This window comes from Aegilops tauschii, chromosome 6 (genome assembly GCF_002575655.3).
Source record: "Aegilops tauschii subsp. strangulata cultivar AL8/78 chromosome 6, Aet v6.0, whole genome shotgun sequence".
NCBI lineage: Eukaryota > Viridiplantae > Streptophyta > Magnoliopsida > Poales > Poaceae > Aegilops > Aegilops tauschii.
The window spans coordinates 494,480,414-494,505,682 of record NC_053040.3 but is presented as its reverse complement, the minus strand read 5'-3'; the positions used below and the strand labels follow the sequence as shown (position 1 = coordinate 494,505,682).

At 49.4% G+C, this 25,269-nt stretch overlaps 2 protein-coding genes across 3 annotated transcripts; both read right to left on the bottom strand.

The window, feature by feature from the left end:
• Nucleotides 1-14,078: 14,078 nt before the first annotated feature.
• LOC109787263 (uncharacterized protein At2g24330) lies at nucleotides 14,079-15,369 on the bottom strand. 2 transcript variants are annotated; one of them, XM_045229476.2, is made up of 4 exons: nucleotides 15,101-15,369; nucleotides 14,813-14,966; nucleotides 14,607-14,710; nucleotides 14,079-14,409 (listed from the first exon to the last, which is right to left on the bottom strand). In XM_045229476.2, exons 1-4 carry the CDS (start codon nucleotides 15,326-15,328, stop codon nucleotides 14,290-14,292), a joined length of 606 nt encoding a protein of 201 aa, XP_045085411.1. In that variant the 5' UTR covers nucleotides 15,329-15,369; the 3' UTR covers nucleotides 14,079-14,289. The 2 variants fall into 2 exon arrangements, with proteins under 2 accessions (XP_045085411.1, XP_020201409.1); XM_020345820.4 differs by having other exon boundaries at nucleotides 14,598-14,710; nucleotides 15,101-15,363.
• Nucleotides 15,370-20,320: 4,951 nt separating this feature from the next.
• On the bottom strand, nucleotides 20,321-25,023 carry LOC109787314 (eukaryotic initiation factor 4A-III homolog B). Its single transcript, XM_020345881.4, has 8 exons — nucleotides 24,590-25,023; nucleotides 23,858-24,098; nucleotides 23,692-23,772; nucleotides 21,924-22,031; nucleotides 21,731-21,850; nucleotides 21,183-21,350; nucleotides 20,983-21,069; nucleotides 20,321-20,706 (listed from the first exon to the last, which is right to left on the bottom strand). The coding sequence occupies exons 1-8, from the start codon at nucleotides 24,910-24,912 to the stop codon at nucleotides 20,593-20,595; spliced, it is 1,242 nt and encodes a 413-aa protein (XP_020201470.1). The 5' UTR covers nucleotides 24,913-25,023; the 3' UTR covers nucleotides 20,321-20,592.
• Between the last annotated feature and the right edge of the window lie 246 nt (nucleotides 25,024-25,269).

Genomic DNA, 25,269 nt, shown 5'->3' with positions numbered 1-25,269 from the left:
CACAGGCGGGCGCGGGCGCGGCGCGCGTGTGCGGCGCGGGCGACGGGCGGTGGGCGTGGGCGACGGGCGCCCGTAGCCTGCCCGGGGCAGGGCGGGGCCGTGGCCATGGCGGGGGCTGCCGCAGCGGGGCACGAGGGCCACGGCGGGCGGAGGCAGGGCGAGCGGCGAGCGCCGTGCGGGGCGGAGGAAGTGGCCGAGCGCGGCCACGGCGGGCGCGCGTGGTCGCAGGGGGAGCAGGGGGAGGGGGTGCGCCGCCCGCAGCGACGGCACCGCGCGGTGAGCGCGGACGGGACGAGGGAGCAGCGGGAAGGTGCGGCGACCGCGGCGAGTGCGCGCTGGACAGGGGGGTGCGGGGCAGGGGGCGAGGTGAGCGCAGGAGGAGGGGCGCCCGTGCGTGCGGGTGGCCACGGCGAGTGGAGCGGCAGAGCGAGGCGAGGCTCGGGCGCGCGCGGGGGGCAGGGCGCGGGGCGCGGCCCCGAGCGGCGAGCAGGGGAGGGGACGAGCACGGGGCGAGGGAGAGAGAGGAGGGGCGCGGCTCACGGTGGCCATAGGGTCAGGGGCAGCGGGGGTCGGGGTGGTGGTCGAGGACGACGGCGACGAGGAGAAGCAGGCCTGCGGGGAGGAGGACGCAGGCCGGCGAGGTCCAGGCGTCGGCGGTCGTCGCGGGGCGCGGTGGTCTCCTCCTCGATCCCGATCCAAATCGGGGGAGAGTGGGGAGATATTTCGTGGGGGGGGGAGTGTCGGTGGGGGTGGAGTACTGGGGGGAGTGGGGGAGGTTATGGCGGCGGGGTGGGCCGGCCTAGGTGGTGGCCTGGTGGGCCGAGGCCGTTCGGCCAAGTTGGGCCACGGCCAAGTGGGGGGGCTCCTTTTCCCTTTTTTTTGTTAGCTTTCTTTTCTTTTTATTTATTTTCTTTTCTGTTTTACATCATTTTAAAATATTTAGGCATTTTCTAAAAATGCGTTTACTTCACCATAATTAAGTATGTCTTATTTGGCACCCACCGAACATTTTTGTTTTGACTTTTGAAAACTTTGGGTGTTTGCCACTATTTAGAATTTAAATTTTGGAACGGTTTCGAATCATTGTGAGGTTAGCAACAGTAACAGAGGTGACATGGCATGATTAGCGTGGGATTACTGTAGCATGATTATCCGGGCGTTACAAATCTCCTCCACTACAAGAAATCTCGTCCCGAGATTTAGGAGGTAGATGGAAACAGTGCGGGGTATTCATCACGCAGGCGATCCTCGCATTCCCAAGTGGCCTCATCTTCAGAATGGTGCGACCACTGGACTTTGAGAAACTTGATCGCCTTCTGACGTGTGCGGCGTTCAGCTTGGTCGAGAATGTGGACCGGATGCTCCTTATAGGAGAGGTCCTGCTGCAATTCGAGCACTTCATGATCCACTGCTCGGATTGTGTCCTTGAAGCAACGGCGGAGCTGTGACACATGGAACACATCGTGAACCTGAGAAAGGTTCGGCGGAAGCTCCAGTTGGTATGCCACTTTTCCACGCCTTTCGAGAATAGTGAATGGGCCAATATATCGAGGAGCTAGTTTGCCCTTGATTCCGAAGCGGTGAGCACCCTTCATTGGTGTGACTCGAAGATAAGCCTTTTCGCCAGGTTGATAGACCATGTCTTTATGATGACGGTCATACTGACTTTTCTGACGTGACTGAGCAGTCTTGAGATTCCCACAAATAATGCGGACTTGTTCTTCGGCATGTTGGATAATATCTGTACCGAAGAGTGGACGTTCCCCAGTTTCTGACCAGTTCAGAGGGGTTCGGCACTTTCGTCCATATAACACTTCGAAGGGGGCCATCTTCAGACTAGCTTGATAGCTATTATTATAAGAGAACTCAGCATACGGGAGAGATTCCTCCCATTTCTTGCCGAAGGAAATAACACAAGCTCGAAGCATGTCTTCGAGAACTTGGTTGACGCGTTCAACTTGCCGTTGCGACTGAGGATGAAATGCAGTACTGAATGATAGATGAGTTCCCATGGCTTCTTGGAAACTTGCCCAGAATCTTGAAGTGAATAAGCTGCCACGGTCTGAGCTGATAACCAATGGAATACCGTGGAGTGAAACAATCCTGGACATATAGAGTGTTGCCAGCTGACTAGCAGTGATCGTTTCTTTGACCGCCAGGAAATGTGCAACTTTGGAAAGCCGGTCAATGACGACAAGAATAGCATCATTACCTTTCTGTGATTTGGGAAATCCAGTGACGAAGTCCATCTCAACATGGTCCCATTTCCATTCAGGAATAGAGATAGGTTGCAGAGTTCCAGCAGGCCTTTGATGTTCTGCTTTGATACGACGTCAAACGTCACACTCAGCAACATAACGAGCAATGTCTTGCTTCATATTAGACCACCAGAATCTCTGACGGATGTCTTGGTACATCTTTGTACTACCAGGATGGATACATAGAGGCGTATCATGAGCTTCTTTCATAACTTCCTGTGTCATATCCAGGTTTTTCTCTGCACATGGCACCACTAGGCGGCCCTTGAAGTACAAAGTGCCATCTTCAGCAACAGTGAAGAATGAGGGCTTTCCTTCTGCGAGGTAGCACTTAATCTTGTGGGCTTCAGAGTCATATCCCTGTATTCTCTTGATGGAGTCCAAGAGATCTGGTTCGACGGCCAAGGTATTGAGGGAACCCTGGGAAACAACACGGAGGTTCATCTTGCGAAACTCCTTAGGAGGGGGAGCGAGTGCACCCGGAGGAACAATATGGAAGTTCAGCTTCCTGAATTCTTCAACAAGCAAGGGCTGAACTTTGTGAACCTGGAGGTGGTTGCAGTAAGACTTGCGGCTCAAGGCATCAGCCATTACATTAGCCTTGCCTGGCGTATAGGAAATACCCAAGTCAAAGTCTGCAACAAGTTCCATCCATCTCTGCTGACGGAGGTTCAGGTCCGGCTGAGTAAACAGATACTTCAGACTTTGGTGGTCAATGAAGATCTCGCAACGATTACCAAGAAGGTAATGTCGCCACTGCTTCAGCGCATGAATGACAGCAGCAAGTTCGAGGTCGTGAACTGGGTAGTTCTCTTCGTGAGGGCGCAATTGCCGAGAGGCATAAGCAATCACTTTGCGGTCTTGCATTAGGACACAGCCTAATCCTTGACGGGAAGCGTCGCAGTAAATGACGAAGTCCTTCTTAGTATCAGGTGGAGCTAGAACTGGGGTAGAAGTCAACTTGTCTTTGAGTGCCTGGAAACTTTCCTGACATTTGTCTGTCCATTGGAACTTGACGCCCTTATGCAACAGGTTAGTCAGAGGCCTGGCGATCTTGGAGAAGTTCTCGACGAATCGACGGCAATAGCTGGCGAGACCGAGAAAACTTCTGACTTGCTTAACGTTCTTGGGAGGAGTCCAATCAAGGATAGCCTGGACTCGTTCAGGGTTGACGGCAATACCATCCTTAGAGATGACATGACCAAGATAGGTTACTTCGGGTAGCCAGAATTCACATTTAGAGAACTTGGCATATAGTTGATGCTCTCGTAGCTTTTCCAGCACAAGCCGAAGATGTTCAGCATGTTCCTCTTCGTTCTTGGAAAATACCAGGATATCATCTAGATAAACCACGACGAACTTGTCGAGGTAATCCATGAATATATAGTTCATCAGACGAGAGAAGGTGGCTGGAGCATTGGTTAAACTGAAAGACATGACGGTGTACTCGTATGAACCATACCGAGTCACGAAGGCAGTCTTTGGGATATCCTCTTCGCGAACACGGATCTGGTGGTAACCCAACCTCAAGTCGAGCTTAGAGAACACTGATGAACCCGCCAGTTGATCATACAGATCATTGATCCGAGGAAGAGGGTATTTATTCTGAATGGTAGCTTGGTTTATAGGACGGTAGTCTTGAACTAATCGGTTTGTCCCATCCTTCTTCTTGACAAAGAGAGAAGGTGCTCCCCAAGGAGAGCAACTTGGGCGAATGAATCCTTTGCGAAGAGATTTGTCAATTTCCTCCTTGAGCTCAAGGAGTTCATGCAGCGGCATCTTGTAGGGTCGCTTGGCTATAGGAGTGGTGCCTGGTTTCAAGTCGATGATGAATTCGACAGCTCTAGTAGGGGGAACCCCTGGAAGTTCTTCAGGAAAGACGTCGAGGAATTCACGCACGACGGGAATGTTTTCAATGCCCTCGAGTGGTGCGGCGTTCAAGGCATTCAATGCATAGAGCCTGGCCTCGGCATTTTGCACCAGATGAGCTTGGTAAGCAACTATTTCATCTGAAGGGTGAAGTAGATGAACGGTCTTAGTGGAGCAAACTATAGAAGCAGTATGCGCTTTCAGCCAATCCATCCCCAAAATGAGGTCGATGTTAGACGACTTCAGGATAATGGGAGAGGCATAGAATTCCAGCCCTTCGATTTCCACGGGGACATCGATGCCAACCAGGGAGGTTTGACACTGTCCCACGGGGGTTTTGACCAATACCGAGGTGTTCATCTCCTCACATTTAACGTCGTGCTTGTATGCAAAATCTTCTGACATGAATGAATGCGATGCACCTGTATCAAATAAAACAGATGCTGGTACTGAATTTACGAGGAGTGTACCCATCACAGTAGCAGGCTGGTCTTGAGCTTCATTGAGATCAACGTGGTTGGCATGAGCACGACCATAAGACTTGGCCTTGTTGCTGCGGGGCTAGTTGCTTCCATGGCTACTTGCTGGAAGGGCCAGTTGATTCTGATTCTGGTTGCATTCTCTAGCACGGTGTCCTGGTTGACTACACCTGAAGCACAAACCATTATTGGGAGTGGGAACAGGAGCTTGGGTTGGTGGAGCTGGAAGTCTTGACTGCCTAGATGGTGGTGGGGGTAGACGAGGTGCAGCATAGGTCTGCCTTGGGGCAGATGCATTTGGACGGTACATGTTGTTCGGGATCCATATCTTACGCTTCTGTGAGGGCGGGCCCGAAGATGAGCCCGTGTCACGGTTGCGCCTGTGAGAGCTCTGGTATTCCTGCAGACCAGTTTCGACATTGATGGCCTGGTTCACCAGGGTGGCGAAATCAGCAAAGTCATGCACTAGAAGTGCGAGCTTGATGTCAGCTTGAAGGCCATCACGGAACATCTCCTGTCTGCGTGCATCAGTTGCAATGTCCTCTTCAGCATAGCGAGACAAGTCCAGAAACTCCCGCTGATAAGCTTCAATAGTTTTGTTGCCTTGGGTGAGGTTGCAGAATTCACGCTTCTTCCGGTCCATGACTCCCTGAGGAATGAAGCGGGCACGGAAAGCAGCTTGGAAGTCTGGCCAGGTGATGATTGTTCCAGCTGGCAGAGTACGCATGTGGCTGTCCCACCATTGAGCTGCGGGTCCCTTCAGAAAGAAGGAAGCAAAGTTGACATAGCTGGCAGGGGCTACATTGGCAGACTCCATCTCATAGGTGATGTCACGGAGCCAGTTATCAGCATCAAGAGGCTGAGTTGAGCTGCGGTACACAGTTGGATTGAGGCGCATGAATTCCTGCAGAGTTACTGGGGTTGGTTGCTGGTCCATATTGGGGCGAGGAAACTGAGCCATCATATTTTCCATGAATTGGCGGTTCAGTTCGAACTGTTGGATCATACCAGCCATGTACTCAGGTGGTGGTGGGGCATTGCCACCACTACCACGACCACCTGGTCTAACCATCCTGCTCATATATAACAGGGGTAGTTCAACATTGAGAAATTTGCAAAGACAAGAATCATTCATGATGAAACATGCATAATGAAAGGAGCACGATAGCTACTACATAGTAGTCGGCATAACTTACAAAAGGGGTCATGCATAGAGTTCAGTACATAGAGTTCAGTACATAGACTAAAACATCATAGGCGGCACACAGGCTCACGGCGAATGCATCTAACACTAATACGCAAGCCTACATCAGTCCCAAGAGGTACTGTGGAGGTAGGTGTAGCCTGAAAGCTGGTAGTGTCGCATCGGGAACTCCACGTCAGCAACCTGGGGTCCGCGAATACTCTGGTGCAGAACCTGACGCTCAGGTGGCAGAAGAGGTCCAAGTGCGGGAGAGTGGCCTCCCACATCTGGCCAGCCGACACCCTGGGGCATCACAGTACTGGCTGGGTAGATCGCAGAACGGGGCAGCTCCCTAGATCGGACAAAGGGGTGCAGCAGCGTCAGAGCACGGTAAAGGTGCTGACGGGTGGTGTACAACTCGTGGCGAAGAGCTCGGTTAGCTCGATCCAGCCCATCAGCATGCAGAACCAGGTTCTGATGGTAGAAGGGCTCTCGGGTGACAGTGGAGTAGGCAGCAGTATAGTATCCCTCCGCACCAACATCAGATGCGATAGCAATGTGCCTGAAAGGGGAGGTGTCCAACTCCCGATACTCTCCACGAAGACGTGTCAGAGCAGCATAGGCAGCATCGTGGACAGCCATATCGATGGTCACTCCAACACCATGAGCGGTGTGCAGCACAGTAGTGGAGTCATACTCCCGCGAGTAGAGGTGGACGATGGCACGGTACTGCTCCTGGTTAAAGTCCTGGTACTCCTCGTAGACGGTGTACTCAGGGTGCCAGCGATAACCCAGATAGGTCACCATCTCAGCTAGCACAGCAGGTGATCCCGAGGCACCAATGGCCGTCGTGTGGCGCACGACCTGCCTCGTGGGTTCCATCTGAAAGCAAAGACGTTTCAAAGGAGTCAAATGACAGTGTGTGAATTGTTCAAAATACTATTCTAAGAAATAACTATGGCTTATCCAACTTTGGGGTGAATGCGGTCACGGGATCCTAGTGTTAGAGTTAGTAAATTCGTTTAACCCGAGTAGAAGAGAGTTCAGAGTCCCAGAGTAAAGGTCGAGGAGTAAAAGATCCTAGTATTACCCAATGGCGACGTGGGCCCGTAAGCCACACAACCATGTTAGTAAAAGTTTTGTAATGTCTAGACTCGACTTCGGCCAAGGAGTGTGGAAAGGGGGATTCCTACAGGCAGTCGGCTCTGATACCAACTTGTGACGCCCCCGGTTTGACCGTACACTAATCATACATGCAAATGTGTACGATCAAGACCAGGGACTCACGGGAAGATATCACAACACAACTCTAAAACATAAATAAGTCATACAAGCATCATAATACAAGCCAGGGGCCTCGAGGGCTCGAATACAAGTGCTCGATCATAGAAGAGTCAGCGGAAGCAACAATATCTGAGTACAGACATAAGTTAAACAAGTTTGCCTTAAGAAGGCTAGCACAAACTGGGATACAGATCGAACGAGGCGCAGGCCTCCTGCCTGGGATCCTCCTAACTACTCCTGGTCGTCGTCAGCGGGCTGCACGTAGTAGTAGGCTCCTCCAGTGCCGTAGGAGTCGTCGTCGACGGTGGCGTCTGGCTCCTGGACTCCAACATCTGGTTGCGACAACTAGGTAGGAAGGAAAGGGGGAAAAGAGGGAGAGAAGCAACCGTGAGTACTCATCCAAAGTACTCGCAAGCAAGGAGCTACAGTACATATGCATGGGTATATGTGTAAAGGGCCATATCAGTGGACTGATCTGCAGAATGCCAGAATAAGAGGGGGATAGCTAATCCTGTCCAAGACTACGCTTCTGGCCATCTCCATCTTGCAGCATGCAGAAGAGAGTAGATTGAAGTCCTCCAAGTAGCATCGCACAGCATAATCCTACCCGGCGATCCCCTCCTCGTCGCCCTGTTAGAGAGCGATCACCGGGTTGTATCTGGCACTTGGAAGGGTGTATTTTATTCAGTATCCGGTTCTAGTTGTCATAAGGTCAAGGTACAACTCCGGGTCGTCCTTTTACCGAGGGACACGACTATTCGAATAGATAAACTTCCCTGCAGGGGTGCACCACATAACCCAACACGCTCGATCCCATTTGGCCGGACACACTTTCCTGGGTCATGCCCGGCCTCGGAAGATCAACACGTCGCAGCCCCACCTAGGCTCAACAGAGAGGTCAGCACGCCGGTCTAAACCCTATGCACGCAGGGGTCTGGGCCCATCGCCCATTGCACACCTGCACGTTGCGTACGCGGCCGGAAGCAGACCTAGCCTAGTGGCGTTCCAGTCCAATCCGGCGCGCGCCGCTCCGTCGCTGACGTCAAAAAGAGCTTCGGCTGATACCACGACGTCGAGTGCCCATAACTATTCCGGCGTAGCTGGTTACTGCGTATAGACCAAATAGCCAGACTCAGATCAAATACCAAGAACTCGTTAAGCGTGTTATGTCGAAGTAACCGCGGACGCCGTCCAGGGCCAGGCCCACCTCTTGCCTAGGTGATCTCAACCTGCCCTGTCGCTCCGCCACAAAGATCCACTTGCGGGTACTCCTACGAGCCGACCCGACTTTAGTCACCACAGGTGTCATGTATATAGTATATAAGTATATACCCGTGATCACCGCCCAAGTGATCATGGCCCGATAGTATAGCACAGCAGACGGACAAGAATGTAGGGCCACTGATGGAAAACTAGCATCCTATACTAAGCATGTAGGATTGCAGGTTAAGGTAACAACAGTAGAAGCAAGGACATGCTATGCATCAGGATAGGATTAACGGAAAGCAGTGACATGCTACACTACTCTAATGCAAGCAGTATAGAGAAGAATAGGCGATATCTGGTGATAAAGGTGGGGGCTTGCCTGGTTGCTCTGGCAAGTAGGAAGGGGTCGTCAACTCCGTAGTCGAACTGGGCAGCAGCAGCGTCGGTCTCGTAGTCTACCGGAGAGAAGAGGGGGAAGAAACAGTAAATACAATGCAAATTTAAGCATGACGATGCGTGACATGACAATGAGCGGTGTTAGGTGTGTCCTAACGCGGCAGTAGGTGGTACCGGCGAAGGGGGGAACATCCGGGAAAGTATTCCCGATGTTTCGCGTTTTCGGACAAACGGACCGGAGGGGGAAAGTTCCATGTTCTCTATGCTAGGAACGTGTGGCTGACAAACGGGCTACGTATTCGGATTCGTCTCGTCGTTCTGAGCAACTTTCATGTACAAAGTTTTTTCATCCAAGCTACGGTTTATTTTGTATTAAATTTTAAAGATTTAAATCACTTTTAGAATTTAATAAATTAATTTAATTCAAAATTTAATTAATGCATCAGCATGACGCCAGCAGTCAACGTTGACCGTTGACCTAGTCAACCTGACAGGTGGGTTCCACCTGTCAGGGACTGTTAGCTAATTAACTACTGTTTAATTAAATTAACTAATTAATTAGATTAATTTAAACAGGATTAATTAACTTAATTAATTTAGTTAATTAATTAATTAATTAAATTTATTTTTATTATTTGTTTTATTTATATTTTATATTTTTTTAATTCTTTTTTTTAACGTTCTCTGGGCGTGGGGCCCATCTGTCATAGGCCCCAGGGGGTTCGGGCCCAGGGGCAGTGGCTCAGGGGCGCGAGGCCCCCCTGGCAGTGGCCTAGGGGCCACAGGCGGGCGCGGGCGCGGCGCGCGTGTGCGGCGCGGGCGACGGGCGGTGGGCGTGGGCGACGGGCGCCCGTAGCCTGCCCGGGGCAGGGCGGGGCCGTGGCCATGGCGGGGGCTGCCGCAGCGGGGCACGAGGGCCACGGCGGGTGGAGGCGGAGCGAGCGCCGTGCGGGGCAGAGGAAGTGGCCGAGCGCGGCCACGGCGGGCGCGCGTGGTCGCAGGGGAGCCGGGGGAGGGGGTGCGCCGCCCGCAGCGACGGCACCACGCGGTGAGCGCGGACGGGACGAGGGAGGAGCGGGACGGTGCGGCGACGAGCGCGGCCGAGCGCGCGCGGGGCGCGGCGACCGCGGCGAGTGCGCGCTGGACAGGGGGGTGCGGGCAGGGGACAAGGTGAGCGCAGGGAGGAGGGGCGCCCGTGCGTGCGGGTGGCCGCGGCGAGTGGAGCGGCAGAGCGAGGCGAGGCTCGGGCGCGTGCGCGGGGGGGCAGGGCGCGGGGCGCGGCCCCGAGCGGCGAGCAGGGGAGGGGACGAGCACGGGGCGAGGGAGAGAGAGGAGGGGCGCGGCTCACGGTGGCCGTAGGGTTAGGGCAGCGGGGGTCGGGGTGGTGGTCGAGGACGACGGCGACGAGGAGAAGCAGGCCGGCGGGGAGGAGGAGGCAGGCCGGCGAGGACGCGCTCCGGCGAGGTCCAGGCGTCGGCGGTCGTCGCGGGGCGCGGTGGTCGCCTCCTAGATCCCGATCCAAATCAGGGGAGAGGGGGGAGATATTTCGTGGGGGTGGGGTACTGGGGGAGTGGGGGAGGTTATGGCGGCGGGGTGGGCCGGCCTAGGTGGTGGCCTGGTGGGCCGAGGCCGTTCGGCCAAGTTGGGCCACGGCCAAGTGGGGGGGCTCCTTTTCCCTTTTTTTAGCTTTCTTTTCTTTTTATTTATTTTCTTTTCTGTTTTACATCATTTTAAAATATTTAGGCATTTTCTAAAAATGTGTTTACTTCACCATAATTAACTATGTCTTATTTGGCACCCACCGAACATTTTTGTTTTGACTTTTGAAAACTTTGGGAGTTTGCCACTATTTAGAATTTAAATTTTGGAACGGTTTCGAATCATTGTGAGGTTAGCAACAGTAACAGAGGTGACGTGGCATGATTAGCGTGGGATTACTGTAGCATGATTATCCGGGCGTTACATGCTCTTTGCCATCTGTAATATAAAACGCAGAAGGCAAAGATCTTTGCCGTCTGTATTACTACTTGCAGACGGCAAAGTGAGCTCTTTGCCGTCTGTGTGTTTTTGGCAGACGGCAAAGTCTATTTTGCCATCAGTTTTTCTTTGCCGTCTATTGATGACGGCAAACCCTTTCTTTGCCGTCTGCCCGACGAAAAGCTGACGGCAAAGACGCCCCCTGACGGCAAATTATTTGTTTCCTATAGTGACAGAATGATTTGGTCCAATGTCTTGTCAGTTTCGAGTTGGTGTTCCTACCATCCTTCTTCAATATTATGACGCACGTCCTAGTTCACCTAGTCGACGATATTTCCATTTTGGGTCGTGTATTTCTACACAATATGTTCCCCTTTGAGAGGTTCATGGGAGTCTTAAAGAAATATGTCCGTAACCGTGCTAGGCCAGAAGGAAGCATCTCCAAGGGCCATGAAACAGAGCAGGCCATTGCGTTTTGTGTTGACTTTATTCCTGACCTTAAGCTGATTGGTGTTCCTCAACCGCGGCATGAGGAACACTGAGTGGAAAAGGCATGCTAGGAGCGGATCCAATAATATGTAGGGACGGGCATTTTTGGGTGCAAGCACACTACACAGTTCTACAGAATTCTACCTTGGTGGCCCCGTATATCAATGAACACAAGAATATTCTACGCTCCAAAGACCCGGAGCAGTCTGGCGACTGGATTACGCGTGAACACATCGGGACTTTTGGCGGTTGGTTGCAAACACATCTCATGGGTAACAACATTGTTGGAGATGAGCTATACTTGTTGTCCTGGACACCATCTTCGACTGTATTGACTTACTAAGGGTACGAGATAAATGGGAAAACATCAATAGGGCAAAGGACGCATATTATGGTTACATAGAGGACATATGGGAACTTGACTATGGACGTGATTTTAAGGTCCCATTGTTTCGGTGCAAATGGGTCAATCTGTGAGGAGGCGGGGTACAGGTAGACGCGCAGTACGAAATGACAACCGTGAATCTCAACAATTTGGGTACACAGATGAACCATTCGTCCTAGCCAATGATGTGGCACGGGTTTTCTATGTGAAGGACATGTCTACCAAACCGAGAAAAAGAAAAGATAAGGAAGCGAATACATCATACGATGAGCCAAAGTGCCACATAGTTCTTTCAGGGAAAAGAAACATCGTGGGAGTGGAGGACAAGACAGACATGTCTGAAGATTATGAAAAGGTTCATGAAATTCCTCCCTTCAAAGTGAAGGCTGACCCAAGAATCATGTTAAACGATGAAGATTATCCATGGTTATGGCGCAATAAGCAAGGGACACACGCGAAGAAAAAAGTGAAGACTTTATCTCTAGTGAAGACAACATATATATCAGATGGTACGATTGTTCAAGTAACTATTCGACATATATGCAAGATAACCGAATATTTTGCACCTTTGATTCTGGGTTGAAAGCCATAGTTATGCTCCAAAACTATTCTGATGATGGCTTTGATTTAGAATATCACTGTAGTTACATGTCAAAAAATGAAATCCCTTTGTAATAGATGAGTTTTCGTCCGAAACCCTGATACTTCAAAATAGATTGTCCAGTTTGTACACGAAGTGCATCCAATTTTTGCCGTAACCGTCTCAACTTTTTAGCACATGCTATGTGGGTGAAATTATGATACCATGCCATTTCAAACTTTTCATAATTCATTTGTAGTGCTTTTCAATTTCAGGGTCATTTATCTCAAAAAACATTAAATGCATGAAAAATAGCAAATAAAGTCAGAAAAGGGTTGAAAATTGATGATGTGGCTTTCAATGGTGCATATTGAACGAACAAAAAGTCTGGAGTTAAAATATGTTAAAAAATGAAATCCCGTTGTAATAGATAAGTTTTCGTCCGAAACCCTGATACTTCGAAATAGATTGTCCAGTTTGTACATGAAGTGCATCAAGTTTTTGCCGTAACCGTCTCAACTTTTTAGCACATGCTATGTGGGTGAAATTATGATACCATGCCAAGTTTCAACCTTTTCAGAATTCATTTGTAGTGCTTTTCAATTTCAGGGTCATTTATCTCAAAAAACATTAAATGCATGAAAAATACCAAATAAAGTCAGAAAAGAGTTGAAAATTGATGATGTGGCTTTGAATGGTGCATATTGAATGCACAAAAAGTCTGGAGTTAAAATATGTTAAAAAATAAAATCCCTTTGTAATAGATGAATTTTCGTCCGAAACCCTGATACTTCGAAATAGATTGTCCAGTTTGTACACGAAGTGCATCCAGTTTTTGCCGTAACCATCTCAACTTTTTAGCACATGCTATGTGGGTGAAATTATGATACCATGCCAAGTTTCAACCTTTTCAGAATTCATTTGTAGTGCTTTTCAATTTCAGGGTCATTTATCTCAAAAAACATTAAATGCATGAAAAATAGCAAATAAAGTCAGAAAAGGGTTGAAAATTGATGATGTGGCTTTGAATGGTGCATATTGAACGCACAAAAAGTCTGGAGTTAAAATATGTTAAAAAATGAAATCCCATTGTAATAGATGAGTTTTCGTCCGAAACCCTGATACTTCAAAAGAGATTGTCCAGTTTATACACGAAGTGCATTCAGTTTTTGTGGTAACCCTCTAAACTTTTTAGCATAGGCTATGTGGGTGAAATTATGATACCATGCCAGGTTTCAACCTCGGAAATTGCCACAAAATCGAGCCCATAATGTCCCACATAATCACCGACGTGTTTATGTTTAGCCAAGTCTAAAAGACCTCCGCTATTCCAAAACATGCCCTCATGTGGAAACTCGGACCGGCGTGGACATCTTCGCCTTCTTGGGTGGTTTCATTTTTGGAGGAATGCGATTTGGATTTACGCAAGGACGCTGTGAAGGCACAAAAAATGGACCCAGGTCTTGCATCATCCAAAGCAATCTTGGTAACCTCACCAATCAAATGGGACAGAAGCGTCAAAAATGAGAAAGATTTTCACTTCCTGGCCTCTGCATCAACTAGAGATGCACATAACCTCTCTAGTATGAGTACCAAGACAAGCATGGTCCTCTTTTTTTTAATGAGTATCTAGATTTTCTCTTGATGAGTGGTTCCATCACACACCGAACTTGATCCTCAATAGATGGGGGGAAACCCCCTGCGAAACACCTGTCAATTTTAGGAATCGAACTAGGATGGTTAAACTGCACAACCTCATGTCTACCCAACCACTGAGTTAAGCCTCTCTTTACCTGGTTCATATTATATGCGTACATTTCTGCTGTGGTTGTGGTTATGATGGGCACGTTCTGGAATGCCAAGATCTCAGACAGACATGCATCCAAGCTGCATGATGATGGTGTGCCATGCCAGCAATGTACGTAATATATGCCAGCCCACAAAGGCTGGCTCACAGCACAACCCGAATGAATTGAATCGTAAAAAAGTGTCCCAATTCAAAAGCCCAAGGGTACAACCAACCAACCAATGTGTTTTTTCACGTATTATGCTAGTAATCCGCAGGCCTGACTATGATGGGAGAGATTTACAGTAGTGACGGACGGTGAAGACAAATGTTCCACGCATGATCGATGATGTCGTCGTCGCCGTGGATGATGCGGAGAAGGTTGGTGGAGGTTGAGTCAGTCGTCTCCGATGTGGAAGCTCAGCCGCGAGTGGCTCCGCTTGATCCTCCCGGCGGCAGCGGCCACCGGCTGGTCGGAACTGGCAGTCGTAACAGCAGCAGCATCTGGATCGTACTTCTGCATTCATCCGACGGATGAGCATGGACAAGAAACAAGACTCGTCAAACTGAACAGTGTGGGATATATATGTTAAACTGAAGATCATGGACGATCATCATCGTCATGTATGTTGAGCTACTTGCTACGTACTATACTATAGATGGTGATTTGGTGTATGAATGTGTGTGTGTATGCGCGGAACGTACGGTGGAGACCTCGAGGAGCTTGTGCATGTTGTGGTGGCTGCCCCTGAACTGCCCGATCTTGGCCTTGCGCTCCGCCACCAGCGCCCTCAGCCGCTGCTCGTCTCGCGCGTCAACTGCAATGTGCAGATTTTGATCAATCAAACAGAAATGATTGACCAAGTCGGAGATGCTTGAGCTTAATTTCTTTCCGGTGCTTGATCCATGGGGGAACTTACACATCTTCTGGAGCCTGGCGAAGGCGGCCAAGACGACGGCGGCCGAGGCCGGCACGGCGAGCAGGGGAGTAGCCAGCAGGAGCAGCAGCTTCCTGCTCCAGCCGGCCACGCGCCGCCGCCTCGCCGTCCAGTAGGAGTGCACCAACGCCACCACCTGGCCAGCATGCCGAAATGGTGAATAAATGTACTGGGGGTGGTCAGATCAGATGAGATGACGGCTGATGGGAGCAACGGATGGATGGATGAACAAGTTAGCAGACGATGAAGGTAGGTGACGGACGGACGGACCTGGATGGCGAGGGAGGCGACGGCGATGCCGCGCCAGACGCCGCGGGCGCCGGCGTGGCGCCTGCTAATGCGGGCACGGACGGCTGCCTCCTCGTCGGCGACGGCGCGCAGCCGGCGCTCCACCGCGGCCGGGTCCCCGGCGGGGTCGCCGAGCTTCCACCACACGCCCGAGAAGCTGCCCGCGCGGGCCAGCCGCTTCGCCGCCGGCGCCTCCGCATCATCCGCCATCGGTCCAGCTCGGTTCTGCTAATCAGACGTGAACAAGTTCAAGTTGGTGTTTTTTATACTTATAAATAACTCGAACGGAATGGAGGAGTTGTGCGCCCATGTCAACCAAATCCACCGACCACTGCAGCAAAATAATCAACGTTGAAATGGGACTGGGATCAGGTGACATGCTTCTTGGCAGTCACGGGGTAACATGCGGCTAGCCATCTAGCGTTCCTTCTCCATCCAGCGGCTACCAGCGACCAAAGTGAAAAAAGCTACTCACACTTTGCAGTTTTAGCCTGAACAGGCAACAACCGAGAGCTAAAAAGTGATTTATATGAGTTGTTTTTTTGAACAGGAACAACTAGACTCGGGATATCGAAGAACTGAAAACTGAACAATTTAGTAACACTTGTCATTACAATTTACAAGTAATTAGTATAGAAATTCTGTAGCCAAATATGTTTAAGGGAGTGCCTAGAACTCATTTAGATGAGATATAATTTGGTCTCATTCACCTTGAAAACAAAAACAGGTACAATCCACGTCAGCACACACGCATCTTATAGCATCACATCCAATGGCTATAAAAGGTGAATGAGACCAAACTATATCTCATCTAGATGAGTTCTAGCAAAACTGTATGTTTAAATATACGCATGTTTTGCAAATTTTTTTATTTGGGTCCACACGAAAAATGCATTGGATACCGTTGGACACACCGGTCGACCCAAACGAAAATGCGGACGCACCTGTCTGCTCAGCCGACCCAAATGAACAAAAAAAGACAAAATCCGTGCCCATTTACGTCACTGACCCAAACGGACACCCATTTTGCCTGGGTTCTGTCCGTTTGGGTCGGCCGAGCGGACGTATTTGTCTGCTTTTTCATTTGGGTCAGCCGGGCATGGCGGGGCACAGGGAGGGACGAGGCGAGGCCGGGCGAGGTGGTCCGGCGTGGCAAAAGCGCACTGAGCGGCGGAGAGCCGGACCCGAAGAACGCGATGTGCGCGGGCACGGTGATGTGGTCCGGTTGGGCGACGAGGGTGACGAGCGCGTCGGAGCCTGAGGTGGTCGAGCGGGCGGCGAGCGCGTCGGAGCCTGAGGTGGTCGAGCGGGACGGCGAGTGTGTCGGAGTTGTGCGCCGCGAGGCGCGCCTCGGCGTCAATGCAGAGGCGGACTAACCTTGAGCGGCGCCTGAGGGAGGTCCGTCGCACCTGGCCTTGAGTGGCGCCGGAGGGAGCGTCGGAGGGCAGTGCTGTCGCGCCTGGAGCTAGCTATAAAATAAGGAGAGAGAAAGGTGGGTGGGTGACAAGTGGGCAAGGCCCGGACACAAATGACGAGCTGGACACAGAAAACGTCCGCTTTGTGTTCGCCTCCGATCCAAATGCGTTTCAAATTTAGGACGAAAATGGGTCCAAGCGGACACAAAACAGACACAAAATAAAAATGAGTCTCTCTATTGGGTTATGTTTTTATCCACGCGGATCCAAACAGACACGTGCACACAAAATGGATCACCATATTGGAGTTCCTCTAACAACCCCTCATCCCCTTTTTTCACTTTGGTCGCTTATTGACGTGAACGAGCCCGCCTAGTCTTTTTCACCGCGTCGTCCCCGTTGCTCTGAAATGGCTAAGTGCTGGCCTTTTTCGCTTTGCTCGCTGACGGCCGTTGGATAGAGAAGGAACGCTGGATGGCTAGCTGCATGTTACCCCGTGACTGCCAAGAGGCATGTCACCTGATCCCAGTCCGTTGAAATGGCAGAATCGTATATAGTCTACTACTGTATTTTCACAAGCAGAGAAACGCCACCTAATTTAATTTAGTATAGAATAGAATTTTCGAGCGGTGGACAAGATCGCCACCCACAATCAGTGATTGATCAACGAGCACGTCGCCAGCCAACCATGACCTTTTTTTTTTCTCAACAAAGGTACTCAGCTTTTAGGTACTACTAGGAGGTGTTTGGTTGACGCAATAAAGCTAATTGAAGGTCATTCAGAGCAACTTCAATTGGGCAATCCAAACGGACATCGATTTCGTCCGCTTTTTGTCCGCTTGAATCGGCCGCCCGCCCGGCGTCCGTCCTGTTTTTGATATGGGTCGGCAGCGCGCCCAACGTGTGGACCCATATCTGCCGGCGTGGCCGGCTGGCCGGCCAATATTACATTGATTTGCATTCAAATATATTGTCAAATAATATAGTTTACCGAATAAAATAGTGTAGTTTTACAAGCCGAATATAAATAAAAATGTTTCACATAGTTTTGCAACCGAATTAACGAAGATACATCTATCGGTTGCCAACATGAGCCCACATATACTCAACCAAATCATTTTGCAGTTGCACGTGAGTTTCCCAATCACGCATGTCTTGATGAAATTGGGTGAACTGTTCAAACGTTGCCGCTACTCCATGCTCAGGCACAACATTCTCACCCTGAAACTGAAACCCTTGATCGTACAGACGTTTCGGGCGCTTGTCTTCTACGATCATATTGTGCATGATTACACAAGCAGTCATCACCTCCCATAGTTTCTGCGTGCTCCAGGTATTAGCAGGATACCGAACGATGCCCCATCGAGATTGCAAAACACCAAAGGCACTCTCGACATCCTTCCTAGCACTCTCCTGCTCTTGGGTAAATCTTTTCCTCTTCTCTCCGACATGGTTGGGTATTGTCTTGACAATAGTGGTCCACTGAGGATAGATACCGTCACCCAGATAGTATCCTTTGTCGTAGTTGTGGCCGTTGACAGTAAAGTTCACCGCTGGGTTGTTGCCTTTGGCAAGCCTAGCAAACACCGGCGAGCGCTGAAGCACGTTGATATCATTGTGTGATCCAGTCATGCCAAAGAAAGAGTGCCAGATCCAGAGATCTTGAGACGCCACGGCCTCTAGTATGACAGTGCAAGCCCTGACATGTCCCTTATACTGCCCTTGCCAAGCAGAAGGACAGTTCTTCCATTCCCAGTGCATGCAGTCTATGCTGCCAAGCATCCCTGGGAAGCCCCTTCTGGCATTCATCGCCAACAAACTGGTTGTATCTTCAGCTGTCGGCTCTCTCAAGTACTCAGGGCCAAACATAGCAATAACAGCCTTGCAGAACTTATACAGGGACTCTAGGCATGTAGACTCACTCATACGGACGTACTCGTCAATGAGATCACCGGGCACTCCGTATGCAAGCATTCGGATAGCGGCAGTGCATTTCTGATAAGAGGAGAAACCAATCTTGCCGACGGCATCCTCTTTGCACTTGAAATAGTCATCATAGCCGACCACCCCCTCTCTAATACGGTTGAAAGGATGCCTACTCATACGAAAACGGTGGCGGAATTTTTTATGTTTGAACAACGGGTTTGTTGTATCAAAGTAGTCCTTCCAAAGAAGGTAATGACCGCTCTCTCGGTTGCGATTCAACGCCGGAAGGTGGCCTGGAATGGAGCCACGGAACAACGGCCACTGGCTGTTGAGGTGGTGATGGACCAACACGGCAGCCAATATCTCCTCCTCCTCGTCGGACGACGAATCGTCGGAGTCGCAAAGGAAATTGTGGAAAAAGAACTCGTCGGCGGAGTCCATTTTCGTACCTTGGCAAATTGTCGAACTACTTGTGGGCGTCGAAGAAGGAGACGGCCGGCGAGGGGAGTCGCGGCGCACACGGACCAGCTAGCTGCCCTGCCGACGTCCGACGAGCGTGCCGGTGGGATCTAGCCGGGGCGGCGAGGCGGCTTCTTGATCGCGGGCGGCTGTGCGGTGGGGGGAGCGGCAGTGGGAAGCAGTTTGCTCCCCCGACGGCAAGACAGCGGTGGTGGGTGACGGGGGAGTGGGCGGCGTTGCTGGGCGGGTGTGACGGTGGTGGCGGCTGGCAGAGTCGCCGGCAAAAATGGGCGGCGGCGACGACGACGAAGGAGGCGGGCGAGGGTTGCTGTTGGCTGAGGGGTGCGGGGGAGGCCAATGTGCCACCGACCAGCGGGCCTGGCGAGAGGAGAAGGCGAGCGTGCGCGCGTCCGTCGCGTGTCCGCGCCGACGCAAATCTGGCTCAAAAATAGGCCGGGAATGGAACACTCGCAGACGAAAAGCGGACGCGCGTCCGTTTGGGTCGGCGCGTTGGGCCACCTTTTGTGTCCGTACCGACCCAAACGAACGGCGGCGGACGAAATGGGCCACCCCATTGAAGTTGCTCTCAATGGTTGCAGTGTCTGTGTTAGATGATGATTGTCAAAATATCTTGAGAGATTTTGGGATGGTTACTAATGAGCATTGCTTTAGAGAGTCAAATGTAGTAGCTCACGAGATGGCAAAGTGGAGGTGTGCAAACGACCCTTGTGTTTGGACGGATGCACCTTCTAGTTTCCTTGTTAAATTCGTAGCGGATGATGTCACCGTTATTTGAGTTAGAGTTAATAACGTATACCTTTTCATAAAAAAAAGGTATTTGGTGACTTTTCCAGTGAAGCCTGGCTCAGTAGAGCCTGTTTAAGTGTATACAGGCTCTAAACCATATTGTCAAATTAGGTCCCTGGTGCGGCCTGACACGTGTCATGCATGTCGTTTGATTGGCTACATCAAGTTCAGTGTAAATCGCACTAGGTCCAATCTACATCCAAAAAACAGACAATCTTAGCGTTCCCCACGAGCCAGGCTAAGAGCGCTTTAAGTTTTGTGCATGCCAGTTTCTATGTGCAAGCTAGGCAACCAAACAACTCACAACATAGCCCCGCCAGAGCATGGTTGGCTTGATGCAACCCAGAGCCCACCAGTACTTGTTTCGAACATGCTAATTTTCAAGATTTTCTTTAGAAAAGAGATGCCAATATACCCCCTCCATTCCAAATTACTCGTCGCTAAAATGGATGTATCTTAAACTAAAATACATCTAGATGCATCCATACATGCGACAAATAATTCGGAACGGAAGGAGTAGATGGCAGCAAACACCGCAACATCCAAATCAAACGCGATTTAACAAGTCACACAATACGTGGCAATCACCAAACAATGAAACAAAATCTAATAATATCAAAATCGAAATGAACAGAGTGTCTGTCTGTCATGGCGTCCAAATCAGAAGATAGCGGAACAACAAAAGAGTGTTTTACATGAGCTGCTCAATCCGAGAAAGAATATATACACTTCCATGTTCCCAAAGCAACAAAAGAAATCTCAAGCTACAGACCAGAAATACAGCCAAACATCTCGCATCGCAACCAAATCCCCACACGCGGAGGCAAAGAGAGGGAGAGGGAGGGAGACATCGCTCCGGTCCAGAGCTCAGATAAGATCGGCGACGTTCATGGGCATCTCGTCGATCTGCGTGCTGTAGTACTGCTCGATGTCCCGAAGGATACGGATGTCATCCTTGCGCACAAAGTTGATCGCCACACCCTGCAGTCACGGCACACAGAAATTTTTCATGCAAGTCAAGAGTAGGCAGCATTTGGGATGCAGAGAACAACGTTTTGTTCAGATTAGTCAAGCCTTGCATATTCACTTCCGACAAGAGCTTTCAAACAAAAGTGTTGAATCACCGAATTTACTCCAATTGTTTTCTTTACTGAGACAGCATTATCTATTTAATTGTTTTTTAGCAACACAGAAACTATAACCAAAATTCTCTAGCCTAAACTAACTTGAGTTATGAAGCAGGAGTGAGAACTTTACCTTGCGCCCGAAACGCCCAGAGCGACCAATACGATGGATGTAAAGCTCACGGTTGTTGGGGAGATCGTAATTAATGACAAGAGAGACCTGAAACAAATCCAAACAGATTCAAGTCAGTAATCAAAGATGAGCATCATTATGCAACAGCATGCTTAAAGGTAATCAACAAGTGAAAGCTAAAACTGGCAAACAAGACTTGCCTGCTGGACATCCAGCCCTCGAGCCCAAACATCGGTTGTGATCAGAACACGGGTCGTGCCACCCCTGAACTCACTCATGATCGCATCCCTTTCCTTCTGAGGCATGTCACCGTGCATAGCTGACACCGTGAAGTTGTTGGTGCGCATCCTTTCAGTAAGCCAATCCACCTAGACAAAAGAGAACTATCGCTTTAGCAAGCTGTGAACCATCAATTATGTCAACTGGACATAATTGGCAAAGCTGGACATGATTTTATAATCACAAGTCAAAGAAGCACATCGCTACAATTTAATACTGTAACCAATAGCAAACCCAAAACATAGTGATAGACTTAAATTCTAGCATTGATCAACACGGAACAGGAGAAAATGATCAACTTGTAGATTCAGCGACAAAGTGATATGCATATGCCATGTCCATAAGGATAAACAAGAAAATTGGTGTCGACAAATGCTAACTGGAGTAGAGCAGAGTACTTCCCATAACAGCAATTCACCAGGGGCAATCATATGAATAACAAGAATCATTCAACTGAGCTACACATTACCTTTCTCTTAGTGTTACAGAAAATGACAGCTTGGGTGATGGTAAGTGTATCATAAAGATCGCACAGTGTATCAAACTTCCATTCCTCTTTCTCAACAGCAACAAAGAATTGTTTGATGCCCTGCAAACATGACATGGAAAAGGTAAGTGCCAAATAAGATATACAATAAAGCAAAACAAGTGGCGGTATTTACCTCTAGGGTCAACTCATCACGTTTTACAAGGATCCTGACTGGATCAGTCATGAACTTGCTAGTTATCTCCAAGATGTCATGGGGCAAAGTTGCAGAGATCAAAACAACCTGTGCGGTACAAGAATACACAATTTGAAAAGCATGAGATCTCTGTCACGGAGTTCCAACTATTTCTAGTCATCAGACTCGGAGCTCATGTTAATATTAATTCGAAAGGGCTAATTTTCCCATTACATTTCTCTGCTTGAGGAAATGTTCAACTGATGTAATGCTGATGAATAATAGAAGGAAACGCAAAACAGAGGAGCACCCCAATCTGTCCCCATATATCTCTAACTCCTATAAAAAGCACAGTTGATGATGTTTCATGTGGCTATTTCTAGAGCTCTCCTATCCATTACTGTTTGGCAAGGTTCTCTTCCATTTATTTATATTGTCTATAGCTATATGCTGCATTGACATTGAAAACTAAACGGTTAGATAATCATGCAATTAAACAACCCAATGATAGATAATTAACCTTTATTTGACAAGCTTTAAACATGCATATAGTGTGATCTTTACATCTACTCAAAACATTATTCCAAAAGCCTAGGATGATCAAGTCGCATAAAAAGGGCCTAGGCATAATTAACACTTCCTTTGGGCCAGCAGGTACCCTTCCAGTTCTCTGTGTTTTCTCTAACTTGGTTTGCTTGCTCTGTTAAGTGCTGAATGTGTGCTTGGCTGCTTGCAGCTTGCACTGATCAGAGAGGAATGGCAGAAAGGGGGTAGCAGCAGTGGATAGGCTAAGCCTAGGACTTGGAGTTTGTAAGTTGATACCATAGTATTAGATGTCCTGCTGCTAGAATAGCTTATTAAAATGCTTTGGGCTGACTTACATGTCTATAGTTACTGATATTTGTGTTGCTATCATATATGCAGAGCAAGGTTGTTGGTGATATTTGTGTTGTTTGCCTGATGAGTCCCAAGAGAGGAATTATTGAATGGGTTTCAGATAAGGGAGATGCACACGGACAATGGTGAAATCCCTGAATTAAGTAAATTAATTATCGGAGTTAGTGCTCTATTCTGTGCAGTATAAACAAACTTAATTATTCCTTTCATTTCCTCGCGAGGTTCCGCATACTGTCTGCATGTAGTAACAGAAGTGACACCTTCAGTTGCCTCGTCAGCATGGATTAGTTTTATGATTGCGATTGTGATTGAAGTGTATGCCTTGATCTTTACTGTATGATGCAGTTCCGTGCCCTTGGTCCATTATTGTCCTTATTTCAGGGGCAAGCAACTGTTAGGTATTTGGCAATAGTTCAATTAGAAGTAGAGGTCTACTGTTTTTGCAAATTAGATTTCGCCATAATATTGCAGAGGTAAAAAAGATGCACGGAGGAAGTAACTAGAGGCTAGAGATAAAAAGGGGGCATTTATAAGAATCCAACAGGTGCGTGGTTGATGACTCACAAAATATAATGAATTTTAATAACATATTTCTATACATGTTTTATCTTCCTTAGCTTTCTTTTTAGGAAATTTTATCTTTCATAGCAACGCACGGGCAGCTAACTAGTGAGTAACAATGCCATGCATTGCTAGCTACAGCAAGATGATTACAGTCGAAAACGTTGTAAGAAATTGGTGTTGCTCAATGAAAAAATCAAGTCAGACAGGTGATATATAGAGAAAAATTAAAGTCAGGTGACTACTTGAATTCTGCAGTGAAAAGCCTGAAGACTGATAAATTACACAGATAAGTAGTTCAAAGACGGACCTGAAGTTCTGGGGGAAGATATCTGTAGACATCATATATCTGATCCTTGAAACCTCTGCTCAACATCTCATCGGCTTCGTCCTGTTATGAAATCAACCATGTTAGAATCGTTGAACTTGGCCAAATTTATTTCAAAAAAAATGCAGTATGACAAGAGCAAACTAACCAGGACTAGGAGCTTGATGGCCCTTGTGCGCAAGGTCCTTCTCTTGATCATATCACATACTCTGCCCGGGGTTCCTGAAACAACATGCACTCCAGACTCGAGCTTCCTAATGTCCTCGCCGATACTTTTGCCACCAACACAGGCGTGCACAGAGACGCTCATAAAGTTACCAACAGCCTGCATCACCCTCTCTGTTTGCGTCGCCAGTTCCCTAGTTGGCGACAGTATCAGCGCCTGCACCCTACAGAATCGAATATCGAATTCAGCTTCACCCTTTCGGAGTAAGTGGTATGTGCACAGTATCGGCACAGAGAGTAGAACTGACAAGGTACAAGGTCAACAGAGTGTAAAATGTTAGGAGAGGAGATACAATGCATTGGTTCTAATAACAGGTTCCACCAATCTATTTTGGATCGAGTGCATATGCATCATGGAAAGCTGGTGCATTACAGGGTTAAATGCCGGTAAATAGGCAGGTGGAGTCGAATGTTTAAACAGATTCCACAAACCTACGCCGAAATCACACATCCCGCCGCAAAATCGAGAGCACGACACGAATGAATCCACGCGAATGAGACCAGCTCTATCAGCGGGGGGTGGCAGTCCAAGACGAGCATCAGCTAAATACAAACCCTAAAATCTAGCGAGTCCTTGCCCGACGAACCGGGTCACCAAGCAAACAATCTGACAAATCCGTCGACGGTGGCCGAGGGAGAGGGATGAGCGTCTTACTCGTGGACGTTGGTCTCGATGACCTGGCAGACGGAGAGGGAGATCATGGAGGTCTTGCCGGTGCCGGACTGGGCCTGCGCGATGACGTCGCGGCCGGTGATGATGGGGATGACGGCGCGCTGCTGGATGGCGGAGGGCTTCTCGAAGCCGTAGCCGTAGATGCCGCGGAGGAGGTCCTCGCGGATCCCCATGGCGTCGAAGCTGCCCACGACCTCCACCCCCGCGGAGGTCTCGAAGGTCAGGTTCTCGTCGTCCATCGGCCGGCCCCCGCCGCCCGGCCCGCGCCTCGTCGAGGTCGTCGCGCCGCCCGCCGCCGCCGCCATCGGAGAAGCGAAACCCTAGCTGGGTGTGGGGGTGGGTGGTGTCGTGTGGAGACGTGGGGAGCAGCAGCAGAGAGGCGGAGGGGGAGGCGACTCTTTTGCCTCTTGCGCGTGGGTGCCGGGCTGGCGGGCCGGGCTTTTGAGCGCGACCGGGCTGGCGAGGTCGGTTCGACCCGCGGGTTCGCGTCACGGGCCATGCGAGCCACGAAAAAAACGCTATTCACCGGACATGGCCGATCCAGGAGCGCGGGAGGCAACGGCCAATAAAACTGTTGAATAACTATTTAAAAAAGGTTTCAAAACCAAAAAATGAAAACCAAAATGAAAAATAAAACCAAAGAAACAATTGAAATTAATGAA

What these genes read in the sequence shown, in the direction of transcription:
- LOC109787314 (XM_020345881.4), bottom strand. Translation starts at nt 24,912, where the DNA reads ATGGCGGCGGCGGCGGGCGGCGCGACGACCTCGACGAGGCGCGGGCCG. An exon ending in CCATCAAGCTCCTAGTCCTG is followed by an intron (nt 23,773 to 23,857) that starts GTTAGTTTGCTC and finishes ATTTCATAACAG; the next exon opens with GACGAAGCCGATGAGATGTT. An exon ending in TCTGTAACACTAAGAGAAAG is followed by an intron (nt 21,351 to 21,730) that starts GTAATGTGTAGC and finishes TCTTTTGTCTAG; the next exon opens with GTGGATTGGCTTACTGAAAG.
- LOC109787263 (XM_020345820.4), bottom strand. Translation starts at nt 15,328, where the DNA reads ATGGCGGATGATGCGGAGGCGCCGGCGGCGAAGCGGCTGGCCCGCGCG. An exon ending in TCGCCTCCCTCGCCATCCAG is followed by an intron (nt 14,967 to 15,100) that starts GTCCGTCCGTCC and finishes CATGCTGGCCAG; the next exon opens with GTGGTGGCGTTGGTGCACTC. An exon ending in CGCCAGGCTCCAGAAGATGT is followed by an intron (nt 14,711 to 14,812) that starts GTAAGTTCCCCC and finishes TGCACATTGCAG; the next exon opens with TTGACGCGCGAGACGAGCAG.